The sequence below is a fragment of the Aquarana catesbeiana genome, linkage group LG04, assembly GCF_042186555.1.
Source record: "Aquarana catesbeiana isolate 2022-GZ linkage group LG04, ASM4218655v1, whole genome shotgun sequence".
Classification (NCBI taxonomy): domain Eukaryota; kingdom Metazoa; phylum Chordata; class Amphibia; order Anura; family Ranidae; genus Aquarana; species Aquarana catesbeiana.
In genome coordinates this window covers 60,979,105-61,002,298 of record NC_133327.1, presented here as the reverse complement: position 1 = coordinate 61,002,298, position 23,194 = coordinate 60,979,105, and the positions used below count along the sequence as shown (strand labels likewise).

The window sequence follows — 23,194 nt, the reverse complement described above, 5'->3', positions numbered from 1 at the left end:
TAGCTCAAAGCCTGGATGGACGATGCCCTGGTTGAGGTGAAAATCTGAAGCTATCCTAGGTAGGAAAGAATTTCTGGGTCTCAACACCACCTCGTCTTTGTCTAAGACCAGAAAATGTTCTTTAAAGAGTAAGGCCACCAGCTTTGACACTTACCTCACAGAGAAGATAGCAACAAGGAACACAACCCTGTGAGAGTGGAAAGAGATTTACCAAATAGGTACAAAAGGTGATTTTTAGATCCCACAGAGTCACCGGGGAGTAAACAGCCACATGGGAGACCTGATCCCTCATGATGCCAAGGGCCAAATGCTGGTCCAGACCGATTTGTAAAAAGACCAGGATGTTCTTGAAGAATTTATTCAGATTAAAGTCTCTCACATCACACCAAATTAAGTATGCCTTCCATGTGCAGCAATAGACTTTACAGGAAGTATACTTTCTAGTCTTGGCATTGTGAGAACCATTCCGTCTCTCAGAACCTGGGTTTCAACAGCCAATTTAAGCCAACGGTTACGAAGCAGGGTGGTAAATCAGTTCTTGAGACAAGATCTGGATGATCCAGAAGAGCCCAAGTCTGCCAGAAGTCTCATCAGGTCAGAGTGCCAAATCTGTCTGGGACAAGGAAGGAATGTCAGGGGAAGGGAAGGCACAGATCGGGGTGAAATCATGCCACGGAAACACAAGAGCATTCAATGCTTCTGCTAGGGGTTCCCTGTACCTGGAGAAAAATCTGTCTAGTTCGTTGTTGAGTCTGGAGGCCAAGAGGTCCACTTTCGGCATCCTTCAGTCTTTATATATGGGTATAGGGACCAGGAGTCTGTAAACATCAGATGCAACAGCGATGTGTTGAACGACTTGTGGACAGAAAAGCCATCCGATTCTAGGAGTGTAGAGATTGAAGTTTCTCCTAGCAAAGGAAACCTCTGACTTTAGCTGTGTCTATGACTAGACCCAGATATTCCAAGCAATGAGTCAATTTCAATGCTGATTAGTAAAGATTCAGCACCCAATTGAACCTCTGAAAGGTCTGGATTGTAAAGGCGATTTTATCTGCCTGAACCAACAATTCCTTCAGCAGGAGGTTGTCTAAATATCCCACATAGGGATACCCTAAATATGTAATAAGCCTACCACACAGGACTCTGCACCTTGGAGAATATCCAAGTGCAGAAGATATCTGAAGGGGTTGATATACTAAAGGCATATGGGCTGTTCACTTTTCAAGGGAAGTTGCACTGTTCAGGGACATTTTTCCCAGAGGAAATTTTACTTTGCAAAGAATACCCAATCATGTGCAAGGAAAATAGGCATATAGCTAAGCTAAGTTTCACCACATCCATGAAGCTCTGGAGAAATGTTCCTTTTCAAAGTGAACAATCTATTTTCCTTTTGTAAATCAACCTTCCATTGAGCAGATCCTAATGAACTTAGACCAGTTGCTAGAGTTTGACAGATTTAGGTTACAGCCAAGGCAGGTTTTAGAGCAGGACCTGCCAGGGAGTTCAGTTTTTTTTAATTCAAGGCTGTTGCAGAACAGCATTCTGTCTGCCTGGAACAAGGAGACCCAAGCCTTGGATTACCCCATGTGTCTGACCCTGGGTGTACCAGAGCCTCAATTGGTGGTTGACAACCAAGAATTTGCAGAAGATGAAATACTTCATGCCAGTCACCTGGAAGGTAGTAACAACTAGAGAAAGGGATTTAAAACTTTAGAACAGGACAAAACAATTATCATCAAAAATTCTGATAAAGGAGGTTTGGTAGTAGTAATGGGAGCTGAACAATACAGGTGTGAAGCAGAGAGACAGCTATCTGATTGAGACACATATTCTAGACTCACTGGGGACCCCACTAAAAAATACAAAAGGTTGCTGACCAACTTAGTGAATGAAGGGGTGTCTCTGGGTATTTTTGATAAGAAAATGGCTTTAAACTTGATTCCCGAATACCCAGTATCCCTGATTTTTCACCATCTCCCAAAAACTCATAAGGGGTTAAATCAGCTGCATGGGAGGCCAATTATTGCAGGTATTGGATCCCCGAATGAGAGATTGGGAGAATGGGTGGACAGTGTTCTACAACCTCTAGTGTGTAGTCTTCCCAGTTATCTTAAAGACAACAATCATCTTTTGAGCGTTGTAAATGACATGACATGGGACGACAGTTCACTGTGGATCACATGTGATGTCTCGAGTCTATACTCTTGTATTCCACATGAGAAGGCTTTAGAAGTAACTGCCTTCTATTTGGAATGAGGTACAGTACAATGCTGAACAAAGATTATTTGTTTTGGATGCTCTACAATATCTTTTGACACACATTTTTTTTACTTTTAATGGGGACTGGTTCCTTCAGAAATGTGGAACAGCCACGGGAGCCAAGTTCTCACTGCCATTGGCTAATCTATATATGGGTTGGTGGGAACGCCATCACATATATAGTGTTAGTAATGGATTTAGGTAATCGATTAAATAATTCTATTGTTCTATAGATGACCTTATCTTGCAGAGAACTTGGCTCCCTGGAACATTTTCTACAGTATCTAAATTTGAATGACAGAAATTTACAGTTCACAGGACAGTGTAATTCAAAAGATATTGACTTCTTGGACATACATTTATGTGGCTCTGAGAACAGTATTCACACTAGTTTGTTCAGGAAACCTATGTCTGGAAATACATTATCCATGGCAATCAGGCCATCCTCGACATACTGTCAGAGGTATCCCAGTCGGTCAGTTTTTGAGAATACGCAGGATATGCAGTGACCAACTATCTTATGAAAAAGAAGCGAGAGCACTTTACATGCGGTTTTTGCAAAGGGGATACCCCAGACATATGCTGGATAGAGCCTGTGCAATTTCTGACTCTAAAAATAGGTCAGAACTTTTGAGCAAGTCTGGGTGTAGAAAGAAAGATAAAAAGAAACAATTTTTCAATAAGCAGAGACCTACTTTCAGTACATTCTTTAGTAGGGAATTCCATGATATCAGGACTATTGTGCATCAATATCTGCCAATACTATTTGAAGATAGTGTCTGTGCAGATCTACTGAAAGATGGAATAAACTTTATTCCCAGACGTGCACCTACTTTGGGCGATTCCTTGTCCCCTAGTTTGTTTGATCCTGCCACTATCAAGTCCACCACATGGCTGCATTTCAAGGGAAACTATGGATGTGGTGTGACTGGATGCTTGTGTTGCAAGCATATTATTAAAATGAGATTTAGTACGATCTTTTTCTAATGAAAAAATACATCAGATAATAAAAATACATCAGACAGAACAATGCTGTAGGAGCAAGAGAATGGTCTCTTTGGCATCCCTGTTGCTGGCGAGTTACCAGAAGCAAAAATGGCTGCTTATGTCATGTGTTCCTCCAGTCCTCCTAACCTTTTATACACAGCAGACCTCCATATGGTGCCCAGGGACATTCCAACAAATATAAGATATTAAGCCTAGTAGTTTACCTTCGACTGATGGGTCACTGACATCGCTGCCACTTATGCTCTCAGTGCTTGATATGACTGCTGGACTGTCTCTGTACACAGTAAATAGATCTGATCCTGTCAAGCAAAATGGTGGTAAATAGTGGGTTTCTTTTCACAAGTCATTTAAAAACACATATGAAAATAAGCATAATTTAGGGATAGTTTTCGTTATTGCTGTTTTTTTATGTCTGCTGAGACCCCCCTGTCTGTGTACCATCACATAATGCTACTGATGCGTAGGTATATATACACACTATATGGCCACTTGACCATCACACCTAAAAGAGCGTGTTCTTTTGACAGACCATATGTACATGCCGTACATAAATCATGGCCATGGCAGTGGCCATGTCAGGCTCTTCCACCACTGTTTGCAGCTAAAACTGCCTTTAAGTGATTGTAGTCTTGTTTTTTTTTAATATTACGACGACAAACATTTCATACTTACCTACTCTGTGCAGTGGGTTTACACAGAGTGGCCCCCAATCCTCCTCTTCTCGGGTACCTTTTCGGTGCTCCTGGCCCTTCCCTCCTATTGAGTGCCCCCACAGCAATCAGCTTGCTTTTTGGGGAACCCAATCCAAGCTGTGGCTCCGTATCCATTCAGACACGGAACTGTGGTTTGGCCTGCCCCCTCTGTCCTGATTGGCTAACTGAATTTTGATTGACAGAAGCGGGAGCCAATGACACCACTGCTGTGTCTAAGCCATCAGGAGAGAGAGTCCCAGATGGCGGAGACACTCGTGGGCATCGCTGGACAGAGATGGGGCTCAGGTGTCACAGAACGTCACACACTCCGCTTGAGTGCTTCCATCAGTATACCACTTCCTCCCAGTCTGGATATAGATATCAGATAATCCAACTGCTCCCAAGCACAAAACAAGGCGAGACTTGCTTAGCTGCTAACATGGAGTCCTTTATTAGAACCAAAATTACAAGTCTCTATATACCGTTAAAGAGGAGGTTCCCCCCCTCCTGCTCATATTACTCCAACAATACAACTGTAACCTAATTAACATGAGCTAGTTTACTAAATCATTTACCCAGACTAGGTGACTCAGAGACATGACCTTTGGGTTTAAGACTTTACGTCTCCTAGCTCACTGACTATTCAATACACATTACCATAAACATCAACACAGGATTAATTAAAACAAACAACAATGTGTGGAATACCCTTAGAAGCTGTGGTAAGCCAGACTAGACTCATTTACATTAAGCATATTATAGCAGACTTCAGACAGGTGAGTGGAGTTGATATTAGCATCTCCTCACAGTATGTGTCCCAACAGTATGAATCAGTCACTATTTTTAATATGGCAAATACAGGGTCCCCAGAGTCTGTGTGTCCTGGGGGACAAGGACCAGAACTTCGGCTGCCGAAACATATTGGCCGAAAATATATATTCAGTCCATAAAAGATCAATTGATGCTATATGCAGTGCTCCAAAGAAAAATCCTCAGTGATTTGTGATGGTGCTTCACAGATTAAAGCTTTCAGTGACTTCAAGCTTTAATCTGTGAAGCACCATCACAAGTCACTGTGGATTTTTCTTTGGAGCACTGCATATACAGGGGGTCCCCTAGTTCCAAACATCCGACTTACAAACGACTCCTACTTACAAACGGAGGGAGACAACAGGAAGTGAGAGGAAATCTACCCCTAGGAAGGGAAAATCACTCCTGTAAGAGTTATTATGGGGAAAAGGTACCTCCACTGATGCTTTATCACCAAGGCTTGTTTCCACAACAACCCAAAATTTTAAAAATCCAATTGTCATTGGGACAGAAAGTGAGGTGAAATCTTCTGAACAGGGGCACACACAGCAAAACAAATGTTACAGGGGTGATAACCCTTCCCTATGCTATCCAAAAAGCTTAAAAATAGTTTTTTTGGCTGGAGCTACACTTAAAAAATGTACCTGTTCCGACTTACAAACGGATTCAACTTAAGAACAAACCTACAGTATCTAACTTGTTTGTAACCCGGGGACCCCCTGTAGCATCAATTGATCTTTTAAGGACTGAATATATATTTATGGCAGTTTTATTATGAGTAATATCAATTGCTCACATAGAAATGCACTAAAACACAGTTATTTAATTTTGCATTTGCACTTCATGAATTGAAAGTGTGTCTGATTATTTATTATGCAATAGAGGAAGTCACATACTGTGGCACAATATAATTTTATATTTTTTATTTATTCAAATAATCATAATTGGCATTTGCACTTTATGGATCGGAATCATATGCTGATATTACTTATATAGTATTAATACAGAGGTATTTATACAGCGCGGCACAATTTATTTTTTGATTGGTCTAACACAGTTTATGGGAGTGTGACTGGTGTCCGCAGCTGAAAGGAATTATATCATCTCTTCTCACTTAATGGATGCTCTTTTAGACCTATAGCAATGCTGTATCTTGGCCTAGGCCAACCAGGCCCAGGGAAGCACTTTGCAGGGGGGCAGCATGAAAAGAGTCCCCTCCGGCTTGCGCTACACTTTTAGTGCAGCGCCAGTCTTATGAGTTGGACTGGGCTGCAAGACAAATCAGTGTGGTGCGCAGACACAAGGGACACTGACATGGTCACCTATACCTGTCAGGTAGGTAGTAGGACTCTCCTGCAATCCTTTGCTTGTGTCAGTTGTACATATTAAGGAGTCTTCATTTTATTTCTGTTGATTGCTGATGAGAAAAATAAACAGATGGATTTATTTGTTCCTGCCCCCAATCCTTCCTTTGCTCACTGCCTGGACCACATACCTTCATCACTGTGCTCAGCGGCGGCTGGTGCTAAAAATTTGGGGGGGGGGCGCAAACTGAAAAATTCTAAAAAAAAAAAACCACATAAATTGCAGCCACTGTGCCATCAAACGCAGCCACTGTGCCATCAAACGCGGCCACTGTGCCCATCAAATGCAGCCACTGTGCCCATCAAATGCAGCCACTGTGCCATCAATTGCAGACCCGAGCACCTGATTGGCGGAGAGGTGATTTAGTGTTAGAACAGCGAATTTTCATTCGCTGTTCTAACACAGCTGGGGGAACTGCGAGCGTCACCATATTTTACGCCTATTAGAACCTATGGCTCTAATCAGGTGCTTCAAAAACACCCCCGCCGCAATTCAGGTGCCCGAAAAGGAGTTGGGTGCCTGAATAGGGGTGGCACTGGCGGCCATGGATTGATTCATGTAATGCATGAATTTATCCATTGGTCATAGAGGGGCGGCAGGAGAGAGGGGGCGGCGCCCGTGCACCCGTGGACGCACCGCCACTGACTGTGCTATATGTTTTCTGCTGCACCACTGGCATGGTTATATCCTCTTAGTCCTCCATAAATTTAGCAGAAATTTGTGCTTAAAGTAGAACTATAGGCAACTCTTTTTTCCATTTTGGATAGAGTAAGGGATGGTTATAGCCCCTGTTAATTTTTTTTTGCCATCCGTTCATTTCCCTTTATTTTCTGCCCCATAGCCAAACAGGAAGTGAGAGGAAATCTCTGCAGATTAAGGGAAACCCCCCCTAAGGCCATCAGAACTAGTGTCCCCACTGGAAAATTTCAGGGCAGATCTTAAACAGGAAGGGGTGTGACCTTGACAGGAAGGGGTGGATCATATTTAAATTAGCGGTTGCATGAGTTTAGTCAGGCCTAGGGCAGCACAAAACCTAAATACACCACTGACCTATAGGCTATCACATTGGTAGCTCGCAAGATCTTTTATTTATTAAGAAAGTGAGAGGAAATCCCTGCAAATGAAGGGAATCCCTTGGGGACCGCCAGGTCACCAGAACTAGTGTCCCCATTAGTAGATTTCCCCTTTATTTCTTTTGTGGGGACAAACCAAAATTTGGGATTTTCCTTTACTTTCAATGATAATGGTAAACAGGACAAAGAGAGAGGGGGGTCTCCTTAATGGGGGGGCACAGACAGCAATAAAAAACTGAAAAAAAAAGAAAGGAAGTAGGTTTGCCTTTAGTTATACTTTATAGAAAACAAATGCAGTCACCACACCGGAAGGACTGGTAAGCTTGAATATATTATTTTGTTTTTGGATGTAATACTGCTTTTCCTATACGCATTGTTTTTATTTTTTCTACATGAAGCTGGAGTGGGACTTTAAAAGTTCCCTAAAGTGGAACTTTACGTGCAAATTCAAAGTTTGAATCATCCACCTCTCCCTACCTCCATTATTATTGTTTTTTTTTGTTTTTCCTGCCACTGCATACTTTTTTTTGACAGGCAACGGCTCCTGCAAATCTCAAGGAACCAGTCTGAATGTGCAGCACGTCTCTCACACACACAGAGCAGTGGGGAGACAGCTGTTATACAGCAGGAAGTCACAGCCAGCTCCCCACAGCCAAGATGGTGGTGCTAGGGATCCAGATCAGCAAAGAACTGACCCAGGTGAAGACTGCTTGTAAGTGTCTATTTATTAAAAGGCGGCAGCTACAGCATTTGCTGCTGACTTTTTTTTTTTTTGCCAACAGTAGCCAACATACAATAAATGGTATTTTGGAAACAAGCAGGGATATATAACAGAATGCAGAACACAACTGCAACATCATCAAAAATAAATCCATTGTTCTGAAGTAGGTCCTAAATATAGGAATTTGAAGAGTAACTTACTTCTCTTGCCTTTGTCATCCATGTCCCTTGAGGTGTCACCGAGATCACCTTCATTCTTGTTTTCAGTGCTGGTTATCGCCAATGGCTGATCTGTGTCTATACGGCATGGCTCTGCTGCTTTTTTATCTGCAAGGCAAGACAGAGCTCTTCTTAATGCTGACCTTTTCCCATTTGTGCAGAGACCTTCACATTACTGAGCAGTAAAAAAGGAATTTTGTACTCACTGTAAAATAACTTTTCTCTGAGTTCACAGAGTCACACAGTTTAAATACATCCAATCACCTGAAGGTAAAGACTTATAACCCATGGTCTATGAATACAAGCCCTGTATCCTGTAATGTACTCCAAAATGCGGAATTTACAGGGAAGGCATTAACAAGAAAGCCCATTTTTTTTTTGAATTAAAATTCTGTTTAACCACTTGACTGCCAGAGGTACATTTAATGCTGGCAGGCGGCTCCCCCAAACAACCCGATGTACCCATACGGGATATAGTGGCTCATAGTGCTTGGTATCGGGCTGCTGTGAGCGGCCCAGATACCACGTGATCGTTACGTCACGTCACGTAGTAAACAAGAGTCATGACTAGAATACATTCATGACATCATTGTTTACTACTGTGTGTGATCTGTAATAGGTCACCAGTGATCACATGGTACCTGGGCCAATCACAGCACCCTGTACCATGTAATAGCTCTGGGACATTCACAAAATCTCAATAGTAAACAATGAGTCATGAATGTAAGCAACGGCAGTTCAAATGATTGTGGTTACAGTGATCATCACTGTAACAAGCAATCAGCGTAAAAAAAAAAAAAAGAAAAGAAAAGAAATTGCCTATAACCCTACCCCCTTCAGAGTATAGTGACACTGAACTACTCTGATGACAGGATGTAAAAAAAAAAAAAAAATTTTAAATAAAATAATTTTAATGTTTTCCTTTTTTTTTAACCACTTAAGGACCAGTTGCCCTCGTTTTATGACGGTACTTTGACGCTAAATACGTTATAGCAGCAGCTAGCTACCATAACCTCTGTATTTTTTTTTTTTAAACGGCAGGTGGCTGACTTTCAGATAAAAGTGGTCTCAGTGGTGGATTCACCGCAAAATCACTTTTAATCAGGGGTGGGAGAGCCGCCCCGCACTACGGTCGTCTCCGTCGCTTACCGGAGCCGTCGGGTCCGGGGAATGATAAATTTTCAAACATACATACACATATATATATATATATATATATATATATATATATATACACATACATACATATATATATACACACACACCATAGTTTATAGACGCTATAACTTTCACGCAGACTAAATATACACTGGTTTGGGTTGTTTTTACCAAAGAAATGTAGCAGAAGAAAGACCAGAGAAAACAGGACCACACAGCATTTTTACACAATGTGCTGTTATATTGGTCAGGCAACGCACCAACACCTTTGCAGCCATTGTGCGATTTGCTGGGAGCTCAGTGTGCCACTGTACCTTTAACCACTTAAGGACCAGCCTCGTTTTGGATTTTAGGTGTTTACATGTTTAAAACAGGTTTTTCTGCTAGAAAATTACTTAGAACCCCCAAACATTATATATGGTTTTTCTTCTAACACCCTAGAGAATACAATGGCGGTCATTGCAATACTTTTTTTTGCACCGTATTTGCGCAGCGGTCTTATAAGCGCACTTTTTTTGGAAAAAATTCACTTTTTTGAATAAAAAAATAAAACAACAGTAAAGTTATCCCAATTTTTTTGTATATTGTGAAATATAATGTTACGCCAAGTAAATTGATACCCAACATGTCATGCTTGAAAATTGCGCCCGCTCGTGGAATGGCGTCAAACTTTTACCCTCAAAAATCTCCATAGGCGACGTTTAAAAAATTCTACAGGTTGCATATTTTGCGCTACAGAGGAGGTCTAGGGCTAGAATTATTGCTCTCGCTCTACCGGTCGCGGCGATACCTCACATGTGTGGTTTGACCACCGTTTTCATATGCGGGCGCTACTCGCATATGCGTTCGCTTCTGCGTGCGAGCTCGTCGGGACAGGGGGGTTTTAAAATTTTTTTTTATTATTTTTATTATTTATTTTACAATATTTTATTTATTTTTACACTGTTTAAAAAAAAAAAAAAAATTGTGTCACTTTTATTCCTATTACAAGGAATGTAAACATCCCTTGTAATAGAAAAAAGCATGGCAGGACCTCTTAAATATGAGATCTGGGGTCAAAAAGACCTCAGATCTCATATTTACACTAAAATGCAATAATAAAAAAAAAAAAAAAAAAAAAAAAGTCATTTAGAAAAATGACATTTGAAAAAATATGCCTTTAAGAGGCGTGGACGGAAGTGACGTTTTGACGTCGCTTCCGGCCAGCAGTGTCATGGAAACGAGTGAGCGCCATCTTGGCCTCACTCGTCTCCAGACAAACCACTGAGCAGGATGCGATCGCCTCCGCCGCTACAGACGGCTCCGGTAAGCGGCGGAGGGCACCGGATCGCGGTGGGAGGGGGGGGGGGGGGCCTCTCTCCCACCACCGATAAAAGTGATCTCGCGGCGAATCCGCCGCAGGGACCACTTTTATCTGAAAGCCGGCCGCTGCACGAAAACGGGGATACCGGGGTTATGGCAGCTAACTGCTGCCATAACAACGATATCCCCGTTCAAAATTAGGACGTATATAGTCGTGCGGCGGTCGGGAAGTGGTTAAGAAGGGGTCGGCTCCCTTCAGTCCACCTGACCTCCACCTATCCATCAGAATGCATGTGCTTCCATTGTGGGGTCTCTCATAAGCTAGAGATAGGACCACAGATACCAGGGTGCCGTGACGAGGCTCTGTGGCTTATGCATGCATTTGCAAATGTGTGCAGACTAAACCCCTGTTTTAAACGCATACTGTTAGATAGGTGGTTTCGGTTGTTAGCGGGCTGGCCAGTGAGTAAAGCTTGGATCTTTCCTTGGATTTATCCTTATCTTATCCGATCTTGTTTATATCATCCACAGTGTTTATAACAAGCATGCTTTACTGCATCTACAGACGGATTTTACTGTTGTGGGTTTAGTAACACTTTAAAGTTACACAGTGCAGAATGGCAAAAATGCCCTGGTCATGAAGGGGGTAAAACCTTCCGAAGGTCAAGCAGTTAAACATTTAAATGTCCTACCCAAGAACAACTGAGAAACCATGTAGTAAAAAACACTAACCACAAATTACATTTCTTTCATTAATCCTTTAACCACTTCAATACTAGGCACTTTCCCCCCTTCCTGCCCAGGACAATTTTCAGCTTTCAGCGCTGTCGAACTTTGATTTAGAATTGTGTGGTCATGCAACACTGAACCCAAACTAATTTTTTATAATTGTCTCCCCACAAATAGAGGTTTCTTTTGGTGGCATTTGATCACCTCTGCGGTTTTTATTTTTTGCGATATTAACAAAAAAAGACCGACAATAAAGCTAATAAAGGGTCTGGAGGATCTTAGTTATGAGGAAAGGTTGCGAGCGTTGAACTTATTCTCTCTGGAGAAGAGACGCTTGAGAGGGGATATGATTTCAATTTACAAATACTGTACTGGTGACCCCACAATAGGGATAAAACTTTTTCGCAGAAGAGAGTTTAAGAAGACTCGGGGCCACTCATTACAATTAGAAGAAAAGAGGTTTAACCTTAAACTACGTAGAGGGTTCTTTACTGTAAGAGCGGTAAGGATGTGGAATTCCCTTCCACAGGCGGTGGTCTCAGCGGGGAGCATTGATAGCTTCAAGAAACTATTAGATAATCACCTGAATGACCGCAACATACAGGGATATAATCACACACATAGGTTGGACTTGATGGACGTGTGTCTTTTTTCAACCTCACCTACTATGTAACTATGTAACTATGACAATTTTGAAAAAAAATTAAATAATGGGCATTGATGGGCACAGATAGGTGGCACTGGATAGGCAGCACTGATGAGGAGCTACTGACAGGCATAAATGAGTGGCATCTGAAGGGCACTTACAGGCATTACTGATGGGGCACTAATTGGCACTTTTATGGGCACTAGCAGGCGTGCATTCTTTCTGGGGCACAGGCTGGCAGCTGATGGGCACATCTGATAGGGGCTGCACTGATAATCAATGTGCTGATAATCAGCGCAGACCCCCTCCCCCTCTGACAGGGAGAGCCACCAATCAGCTCTCCCTGTCAGCGTGAACCGAGGAAAGCCATTTACTGGCACTTCCTGGTTCATGTGATGATCAGCTGTGATTGGTCACAGCTGATCACATGGTAAGAAGCCTGTCAGAGGCTCCATGCCACGATCGGAGTTGCGGTGCGTCAGACTGACACACAGCACCTCAGATGACCGAGATGTGCGTCCTGGCTTATTATCCTGATCACGTCATATGACGTCTGAACAGGATAACTAAACCACTTGCCGCCGTCATATTGCTATATGGCGGGCGGCAAGTGGTTAAGGACTAAGAAGATACATACAGTTGTAGAGCAAAGGCACACATACTGTACATAGATATAGTGTACAGCTGAAGGTTTGTGGACACCTGACCATCACACCCATATGAGCTTGTAGGACATGCTAATACAAAGCCATGGGTAATAAATATAGAATTGCACACCTCTTTGCAGCTATAAGAACCATCAAAAGGGGGCCTTCACTACTTCCCGCTCATAGGATGTCCATGGACATCCTCAGGTTGAAGTAGTTATACAGGGATGATGCCTGCACCTACAGGCATCATGCCGGTATGATTTTTTCAGCCAGTGATTCTGTTGGTGGCAGAAGTGATTTGAGTGGCTAAACAGCCACTTGTTTACTTCTGTGGGTGGTGGAAGACCATTTTTTGCGATACGGCACTGTGTTGCTTTAACCACTTAAGGACCGAGCCTCTTTCTGAGATTTATTGTTTACAAGTTAAAAAGTTTCTTTTGCTAGAAAATTACTTAGAACCCCCAAACATACTTTTTTTTTCTAATACCCTAGAGAATAAAATGGCGGTTGTAGCAATACTTTACGTCACACCGTATTTGTGCAGCGGTCTTACAAGCGCACTTTTTTTTTTTTTTTTAAATACACTTTTTTTTAAATTAAAAAATAAGTCAACAGTAAAGTTAACCCAATTTTTTTCTTTTATATTGTAAGAGACAATGTAACGCCAAGGAAATTGATACCCAACATGTCACGCTTCAAAATTGCGCCCGCTCGTGGAACAGCGACAAACTTTTATCCTTAAAAATCTCCATAGGCGATGTTTAAAAAATTCTACAGGTTGCAGGTTTTGAGTTACAGAGGAGGACTAGAATGATTGCTCTCGCTCTACCGATCATGGCGATACCTCATGTGTGGTTTGAACACTGTTTTCATATTCGGGCGCTACTCACGTATGCGTTCGCTTCTGCACACAAGCTCGCGGGACAGGCGCGTTTAAAGTGTATTTTTTCTTGTTTATTTTACCTTTTATTTTTACTGTTCTTGAAAAAAAAAAAAAAAAGTATCACATTTATTCCAAATACAAGGAATGTAAACATCCCTTGTAATAGAAAAGCATGACAGGTCCTCTTAAATATGAGATCTGGGCTCAAAAAGACCTCAGATATCATACTTACACTAAAATGCAATAAATAAAAAAAATAAAAAAAAACAAAAAAAAAAACGGCCTTTTAAGAACTATGGGCGGAAGTGACGTTTTGATGCTCACTCGTCTCCATAACACACACAGGAGAGGACCCCTTCGCTTCCGCCGCTGCTGACGGCTCTCCAGTTAGCGGTGGAGGGCACAGGAGAGCGGCAGGGGGGGAGCCCTCTCCCGCCACCGATAATAGTGATCTCACAGCGAATCAGCCACAGAAACCACTATTATCGGAAAACGGACCGCCCGCTCAAAGAAGTGGATACTTGGGTTATGGCAGCTAGCTGCTGCCATAACAAAGATATCCCTCTTCAAACAGCTGACGTATATCAGCGTGCGGTGGTCCTGAAGTGGTTAACTGACATTTGCGCAGTCGTGCGACGTTGTATCCAAATAAAATTAATGTCCTTTTTTTCCCCACAAATAGAGCTTTCTTTTGGTGGTATTTGATCACCTCTGCGCTATGAACAAAAAAAGGCTGACAATTTTGAAAACAAAATATATATATATTTTTAACTTTCTGCTATAAAACATATCCAGTAAAAAAAATGAAAAAATAAAAATTTGGTGTGGGGGATATTTGCTTGGAACAGTTTGGACTCCTTAGTACCAATTGAGCATCGTTTAAACGCCTCGGCCTACCTCAGTATTATTGCTGACCATGTTCATCCCTTTATGCCTACAGTGTACCCATCTTGATGGCTCCTTCCAGCAGGATAATGCACCATGTCACAAAGCTCAAATCATCTCACCACTGGTTTCTTGAACATGACAATGGGATCACTGTACTCCAATGGTCTCCACAGTCACCAGATACCAATCCAATAGAGCACCTTTGGGATGTGGTAGAACGAGAGATTCGCATAATGGATGTGCAACCGTCAAATCTGCAGCATCTACGTGATTTTATTATGTCAATATGGACCAAAATCTGAGGAATGTTTGCAACACCTTGTTAAATCTATGAAGAATTAAAACAGTTATGAAGGCAAAAGGGGGTCCAACCCGGTACTAGCAAGGTGTACCTGATAAAGTGGCCGGTGAGTGTACATCATTACAGGCAAATTGGGTCACTAATGCTATAGAGCTTTTTTCCCCAGCTAAACTTCAGATTTGAAGGTAAACCCTAGGATAAGCAAATATTGCCCAAATACAAGACTGGTCTTCTTTGCACCCTCCAGCTCTAGGCACAGGCTATTTGCAGCATAGTCTGCTACTATTACAAGGTAATATCTGGATTTACAAATTTATCTGGTACACACAAACTAGGTTTATATCCTCCATAGCGATTCAGGAATATCTTAAAAGTTTTCATGAATTTATCTTTCAATCCAGGAATTCTATAATTTACCTTCCTTATCTAAAGTATCTTGATCAGCAAAAGAATCACCACCATCACTTTCGTACATGACCTCAGAGTTTATTTCAACCCCCGACTCATCTCTGTACACTGTAAATAGGTCTGGCTGTTTATCTGGAAATCAAAAAACACAATTAAGTTTTCCTGTAATATAAAGTTTTTCTATAATAAATAAACTGACTCTCATAGACACCCGCCTGGGACATACAAGGTGCCCCAGGGGACTACGGGACCAGTCTGAATCTGCAGTACATCTCACATATGCACAGTGGGGAGCCGGGTGTGATACAGCAGGAAGTCACAGCCAAGGTGGTGGCGTTGGGGATCGTAAAACCAGCAAAGAACCGGCTCAGGTGAAGACTGTGCTGGACTCCTGGGCTGGTGTCTATTAAAAGTCAGCAGCTACAGTATTTGTAGCTGCTGACTTTTGTTTTTTTTGTTAACAATGACTAACATATATGGTATTTTGGAAACAAGAAGGGATTATCTAACCAAATGCAGAACAACTGTGATATCTAAATGAAGTTCATTGTTCTGAAATAGAACAGGCCCTAAATCTAGGAATTTGAAGAGTAACTTAAAGCGGGGGTCCACCTATCTATCGTTTTTTTTTTTTTTTTGAGTTCATTCACAAACTTTTCTTCTCAGCATTACATACTCACATATTGTGTGTAATATCTATGCCTGTGTCAGATTTCGTCGGAAAGAATAACTTATATTATTCACTGCAGGCGGTTTCCATCTTCATTGTGGGCATTTGAAGCCCACAAGCATTTATTTCCTGGATGTGGTGAATGCTGTGCTCCCAGCATTCACCGCTCATTCCCGCACATGCTCAGTGGCATCCTGGGAAGCCTGAGACTAGCTCCCAGGATTCTGGGAGAGGCTAGAAACACGCCTACTCCCACGGGAGGAGAACCAGGAAGTGCAAAGAAGAATAGAAAAATAAAAGGTAATTACGGCGATTTAAATTTTTTTAAACGGCATGTCAGCATCTAGGCAAGGAAGAGAATACATACAGATATTGTTCAAAATTTGGGTGGAACCCCGCTTTAATTCTCTTGCCTTTATTATCCATGTCCCTTGACGTGTCACCAAGATCACCTTCGTTCTTATTTTCAGTTCTAGTTATCGCCAATGGCTGATCTGTGTGTATACAGCATGGCTCTGCTGCTTTTATATCTGCAAGGCAAGACAGAGCTCTTCTTAATGCTGACCTTTTCCCATTTGTGCAGAAACCGTCACATTATTACTGTGCAGTAAATTAGGAATTTTGTACTCACTGTAAAATACTTTTCTCTGAGTTCATTGAGGCACACAGTTTAAATACATCCAATCACCTGAAGATAAAGGCATATAACCCATGGTCTACAAATACAAGCCCTGTATCCTGTATTGTACTCCAAGATGGGAATTTACAGGGAAGACAAAATTCCCATTTTTATTAAAATTCTGTTTAAAAATTGAAATGTCCTGCCCAAGACCAATTGAGAAACAGTCTAGTAAAAACCACTAAACACAGATGACATTTTTCATTAACCCTTTAAGGACTAAGATGATACATAGTTTTAGAATATAGACACACATACATATGTATACTGTACGGCCAAAGGTTTGTGAACGCCTGAGCATGACACCCATATGAGCTTGTAGGACATGCTATTCCAAAACTATGGGGTATTAACCATTTCAGCCCCGGAAGGATTTACCCCTAATGACCAGGCCATTTTTTGCGATATGGCACTGTGTCGCTTTAACTGACAATTGCGTGGTTGTGTGACGCTATAGCCAAACAATGTATGTCCTTTTTCCCCCCACAAATAGAACTTTTTTTAGTGGTATTTGATAACCTCTGTATAATAAGCGTATATTGATTGGTTTGCACAAAAGTTATAGCGTCAACAAAATAGGGGATAGATTTTTTTTTTTTTTTACTAGCAATGGCGCTGATCAGCGATTTTTACCGGGACTGCAACACTGCGGCGGACAGATCGGACACTTTTTGGGACCAGTGATATTTATACAGTTATCAGTGCTATAAAAATGCACTGATTACTGTATAAATGACACTGGCAGGAAAGGGGTTAACACAAGGGGTTAAATGTGTTCCCTGGGAGGTGTTTATAACTGTGGGGGGAGTGGACTGACAGGGAGTACAGAGAGATCGCTGTTCCTAATCACTAGGAACAGACGATCACTCTGTACTCCCCTGACAGAACGGGGATCTGTTTGTTTACATTGACAGATCCCCGTTCTGGCTCTCTGTGAAGCGATCGCGGGTGGCCGGCGGACATCTCAGCTGGCGGCCACGTGCACCGGCGCTGTGCGTGCGCCCACTGTATCTAGTGACGTACACCTATGGCATTTCGCGCAATAGACCTACCCCAGTATAACTACGGCGAGTGGTCGGCAAGTGGTTAAACATAGAAATGGATGCCTCTTTGCAGCTATAAGAACCATCAAAGGGGGAGCCCTAAAAAGGCTTTCCACAATGTCGAAATGATCAATGTGCGTTTTATCTCCGTCGCATTTAAAACATTTTATTTTCATTGAAAGTAAAAAGGCTTTCCACAAGACTTTGGAATGTGTCTATGGAAATGTGTGCCCATTCAGGCAAAAGAGCACTTGGGTGGTCTGGTACTGATTTTGGTCAAAAAGACGTGGCCTGCGATCAGGATTCCAATTCATCCCAGTAGGTTTTGTGGTCAGAGCTCTATACAGGCAACTCAAGTTACTCCTCACCAAACCACGTCTTCATATTAGAACAGAAAAGGATCTTCACTAAGCTCTTGGCACAAAATTGAAACTGCACAATTGATAAACACGTCATTGTCTGCTTTAGCATTAACAATTACACCTAACTAAATAATGTGGACAGTAATTCATATACTTTTGATCATGCAGTGTATGTAGGCTTATCAAAATTGACCTGATAGTGCAGGTTTCCTTTAAATTTATTATTGCACTGCATGTGCTGCTGGATAAATATACCCCCCCCCACCAAATGACATAAAAAAAATCTTCTCTATCACCGTAATGACCTAACTAACTTACCTGTAATTAAGTATCCCAAATATTATGCAGACAGTTAAATTCCAGTGCTGTGAGTATTAACCTCTTCCCGCCGCTGCCTCCCGGGCATTTAAGAGGTTCTGAATCCTGGGAGGAGGAGGCGGGCATTCCAATCCTGTGAAAACTCCTGATCGTAATCATGCATTGGGAGCTTTCCACTACCCGCCGGTAACTGTGCTGGGAGCATTTCCTTCAGCACAAAAAGAGGTTTACATATATTCGGCCTCTTGGCTTTAAAGCCCACCAGCCAAGAGGCTGCATATAAGTATATGGCTGGCGGGAAGAGGTTAATAGCTGAGTCCTCTGAGAAGCAGCTCCTGACAGGGACCCATTCCTCCTCCTATATTGGGAAAAGTTGTTTCATAGTGTATTCTGCATATAACATAATATGTGAATAGGGAAGAAAATCCTATGACGCTTCAGAATCTCTCCCACTCACAAATAATGTTACAGGCCATGTAATTAATGAAATAACTTTTCTGAAAAGGAGGAGGTGGCGGGTCCCTGTTGGGAGCTTGTTCACTGCAGATTCACAGAAGACTTGTATGGGGCATCCTTGCACAGAAGATTTTTACAGGATCCAGCTACCTGCACAACATGGGACATACTTCATTATAGGTAAATTAGGTCACTGACGCTAGATCTGTGCAATAATTCAGCATGAAGCTTCATCTCTGTGCAGAAGCTTACTGTAAAAGATACTGGTCACTGCTGTTCCTCCCCCTTGTGCAGAGAGACTGGTCTTCTATGAACCCTTCTTCTTGGGTTTACAAGGCCAACTGGTGCTCACAAAATGGGTTTATATCCTTTGTGGCTGTTCAGGAATATCTTAAAAAGTTTTTATGCTTGGAATTTGTCTTTCAAGCCAGAAATTAAATAAATTAAACAATTTACTTTCCTTATTTAAAGTATCTTGATCAGCCAAAGAATTACCACCATCACTTTCATACATGACCTCAGAGCCCGTTTTAACCCCAAACTGGTCTCTGTACACTGTAAATATGTGTGGCTGTTTATTTGTAATGCAAAAGACACGAGACACACAATGAAGGTTTCCTGCAAAAGAAAAAAGACCTGAATACAAAAAATAAATACAACTAAAAACTGCTGCTCTTCCTTGCACAAGGTAATATCTGGGTTTACAAAGCTGTTTTGGGCACACAAAATGGGTTAATATCCTTTGTGGCTGTTCAGAAATATCTTAAAATGTTTTTATGCCCGGAATTCATCTTTCAATCCAAGAATTGAATCATTTACCTTCCTTATCTAAAGTCTCTCGATCAGTTGAAGAATCTCTATCATCACTCCCATATAATACATCAGGGCTTGTTTTAACCCCCGGTTGGTCTCTGCACACTGTAAATATGTCTGGCTGTTTATCTGTAATGCAAAAGACACAATGAAGGTTTCCTTAAAAAAAAAAAAAAAAAATCAAAAAGAAATTTGAATGCAAATAAATAAAACTGAATAGTGCTGCTCTTCTTCCTTGTACAAGGTAATGTCTGGGTTTAAAAAGCTGTTTGGTGCACACAAAATGGGTTTATATCGTTTGTGGCAATTCAGAAAGATCTTAAAACCTTTTCATGGCCGCAATTTTTCTTTCAATCCAAGAATTCAATAATTTACCTTCCTTATCTAAAGTCTCTCGATCAGTTGAAGAATCACCACCATCACTCCCATGCATGACCTCAGGGCTTGTTTTAACCAACGGCTGGTACCTGTACACTGTAAATAGGTCTGGCAGTTTATCTGTAATACAAAAGAATTAATAGAAAAAAAGCCACACATATGCTGAATATTTTGGATAAACCTTCCCTGATGCCCCACCCTCTACTCCCGAATGTAAAATCTGTGTGTGGAGGGGGACGCTTTGGAAATGGGGCTGATAAGTAAATTACGCGGTTTAGGCCCCATGCACACAGATGCAAAAAACACACCGTTTTAGAGAACTTTTTTTTTCCTTTAACAGATCTGAATGCAGATGTATTGATTTCTATAGGTCAATGCAAACAGCTGTGTAAACTTGCTGTACATACATATCCAAAAAAAAAAATGAGGAGAGAAGAGAAATCTGTCTCTAACGTCCTGTGCATGAATACATTTCGATGTATGCTTTTAGACATTTGTGTTAAATAAATGTACTCTACTGGAGAGTCTCCTACCTCCAAGCAACAGAAAGATGTTAAGCTGACTGCCTCAGAAACGTTAAACCCCCAACATAAGCAAATATTGCCGAAATACAAGAAGCACATGTATTCAAAAAGGGTACATGTATTCAGGGTGTAACAAGTTACTGATGCAGCTGATCATGGGTGCAATGCTTTACAGGCTCCAAATAAAAAAAAAAATTATAAATGCACATTTTTACATGTTAAAAGATGTGCGTTTATTATTATTCATATTTTTTACAAAGGTGAAATTATCCTTTAAGCAGGGTACACACACTTTGTTTTCTTGGTGAGCTGAGAAAAAAAAAAAGCAGGATTCCCCCATCCACACAAGCATAGTGGATGAAGGAAGCTTCCCTGCTGCTCTATTGTATTCTGACAGTGGGAATCACTGATCAGCGCCGGAGCTGATCAAAAGTTTTCCAAACAGTCCCATTTGACAGAAGTCGATCTACCAGTTAGCTTCTATTGAAAAGGGAGCGCCACACACAGATCAAAATTTAGCCAGTCCCTACTAAACCAACCAAATTTTGATCCGTGTGTAACCACCTTTACCTGTATCTTGGTAAGCATTGATTAGTTTTTCCAAAAGATCTGTGTAGTAATTCAGCTTGAAACATCACCTGCAGGAGCTTACTGTAAAAAAGACTGGCCACTGCTGCTCTTTCCCTTGAGCAGAGAGACTGGTCTTGTATGCACCCTTCTGCTCTCTGCACAGCTTATTTGCAGCAGTCTGTTACTATTAGGATCCTTTCACACATGCTTGTCCGTTTTCACAGACTCTGCTTGCTCAGCAGGGATCGCTCCACTGATCCCCGCTGAGCCGGCGAATGAGAGGTCTGTGCAGATGAACTTGTCAGATCTCCGCTCTCCTCTATGAGGAGATCAGATGAAAACAGACCGCCTGTCTGTTTTCATCAGATCCGATAGACAGATGGAAAATAGGGTCTCCATCCGTCTGGATTTAGTGGAGCGGATCGGATGTCAGCGCACATGTCACCGCTGACATCCGTCGCTCCATAGAGCTACATGGAGCGGCCATTCAGGTCCGCCTGAAAAAACTAACAGGCAAACCTAAACAGTCCGCATGTGTGAAAGGGGCCTTACAAGGTAGTTTACAAGGCCATAATTTACCTTTCTGATTTAAAGTCTCTTGATCAGTTGAGGAATCGCCACCATAATTTTCATACATGACCTCAGGGCTTGTTTTAACCCCTGGCTGGTCTCTGTACACTGTAAATAGGTCTGCCTGTTTATCTATAATGCAAAAGACAGAATCAAGGTTTCATGCAAAAAATAAGATACAAATCTGAATACGGTACAAAAAATAAAACTAAATACTGCTGCTCTTCCTTGTACAAGGTAATATCTGGGTTTACAAAGCCGTTTAAATCCTTTGTGGCTTTTCAGGAATATCTTAAAGGGCTTTTATGCCCAGATTTTATCTTTCAATCCAAGAATTCAATAATTTACCTTCATAATTTTGTCGGTCTCTGATATACCAGTCAAATTTTGATGCATGTGTACCCACCTTTACTTGAATCTTGGTGTGTTGTGTATTTCTGGCAAATCTGTGCAGATATTCAGCATGAAATGTCACCTCTGTGCAGAAACTTATACTGTAAAAAAGACCAGTCACTGCTGCTCTTCCACCTTGTGCAGAGAGACTGGTCTTCTATGCACCTTCCTGCTCTCTGCACAGGCTATTTGCAGCATAGTCTGCTACTTTGCAAGGTAATATCTGGGTTTACAAGGTCATCTGGTGTACACAAAATGGGTTTGTATCCTTTGCGGCTGTTCAAGAATATCTTAAAGTGGTTGTAAACTCTGTTACATATAACAAGGCTTACCTGTAGGTACTTTGAATATCTCCTAAACTTGCACAGTTTAAAAGATATTCAGTATATGCGCTGCTGTCAATGTCATAGGCACATGCGCACTGAAGAAACTGGCCGCTAGTGCCGTTTCTTCAGGAGTCATGTCGTGACCGGCGGCTCCCGCGCATGCGCGGGAGTGACGTCATCGTGGCTCCAGCCAATCACAGCGCTGGAGCTGCGAACCCAGCAGTAACTCTGGTGGAAGATGTCCACTCTGTACTCAGAGGGCCGACACCGATCCAGGGCAAAACTGGCTACAAGGGCATGTATCCTTCAATCCAAGAATTCAATTATATACCTTCCATTTCTAAAGTCTCTCGATCAGTTGAAGAATCACTATCACTCCCATGCATGACCTCGGAGCTTGTTTCAACCAACGGCTGGTCTCTGTACACTGTAAATAGGTCTGGCTGTTTATCTGTAAAGCAATAGAAGCACAAAAAAGACACAATGAACATTTCCCACCACCAAAAAAAAAAAAAGGCTGAATATGCTTGGAAAAACCTTTCCTGATATCCCACTTTTCACTCTAGACATTACTTATTTATTTTTCAGGGGTAAGTGTTCTAGGGGGAAGATTTACTAAAACTGCTAACTTCAGTTTGTTCAATTAAGCTTTGAGAATAAAACCTAGAAGCTGATTGGTATGCCCAGTTTTATTAAATCTCCCCCATGTAGTCCAAGTAAGAATGCCAAATATGTATGAGGAAAAAAAGTTTGCACCGATGCATAAGGCTGTGTACCCACCTAAGACGGCCGCAGATCGCAACAGGAACGCTGTGCATCTCTGTTCTCCATTTCAGGGACGAATCTTTGCCTGAATTCGGCCCTGAAATAGAGCCAAAGACGTACTGTGCAAACCGCTCCGCAGCCACCCTGAGATATGTGAACCGGCTCTATAGAGAGCCAATCCCATTCTCCTGTCATGCGAATTGAATGCGGAGAAAT

The 23,194-nt window shown here is 41.8% G+C and overlaps 2 protein-coding genes across 2 annotated transcripts in view; both read right to left on the bottom strand.

The window, feature by feature from the left end:
- Nucleotides 1–1,518: 1,518 nt before the first annotated feature.
- LOC141141163 (uncharacterized) lies at nt 1,519–20,069 on the bottom strand. The gene is made up of 6 exons (XM_073628865.1): nt 19,828–20,069; nt 19,459–19,581; nt 15,121–15,243; nt 8,129–8,254; nt 3,471–3,566; nt 1,519–1,688 (listed from the first exon to the last, which is right to left on the bottom strand). Exons 1-6 carry the CDS (start codon nt 19,883–19,885, stop codon nt 1,519–1,521), a joined length of 696 nt encoding a protein of 231 aa, XP_073484966.1. The 5' UTR covers nt 19,886–20,069.
- LOC141141161 (uncharacterized) overlaps nt 19,947–23,194 on the bottom strand; it is an 83,659-nt gene continuing 80,411 nt past the window's right edge. The window contains exons 7-9 of the mRNA XM_073628863.1: nt 22,545–22,664; nt 21,560–21,626; nt 19,947–19,950 (exon numbers count right to left, since the gene is read on the bottom strand). Of these exons, the coding sequence (XP_073484964.1) occupies nt 19,947–19,950; nt 21,560–21,626; nt 22,545–22,664 (191 nt within the window). The remainder of the gene's footprint in view (nt 19,951–21,559; nt 21,627–22,544; nt 22,665–23,194) is intronic.

Coding starts and splice junctions, on each gene's coding strand:
- LOC141141163 (XM_073628865.1), bottom strand. CDS start 19,885: ATGCATGGGAGTGATGGTGGTGATTCTTCAACTGATCGAGAGACTTTA. Junction 8,255..15,120: donor AGATACTTTAGATAAGGAAG/GTAAATTATAGA, acceptor CTTGCCTTGCAG/ATAAAAAAGCAGCAGAGCCA. Junction 3,567..8,128: donor GGATGACAAAGGCAAGAGAA/GTAAGTTACTCT, acceptor TTTGCTTGACAG/GATCAGATCTATTTACTGTG.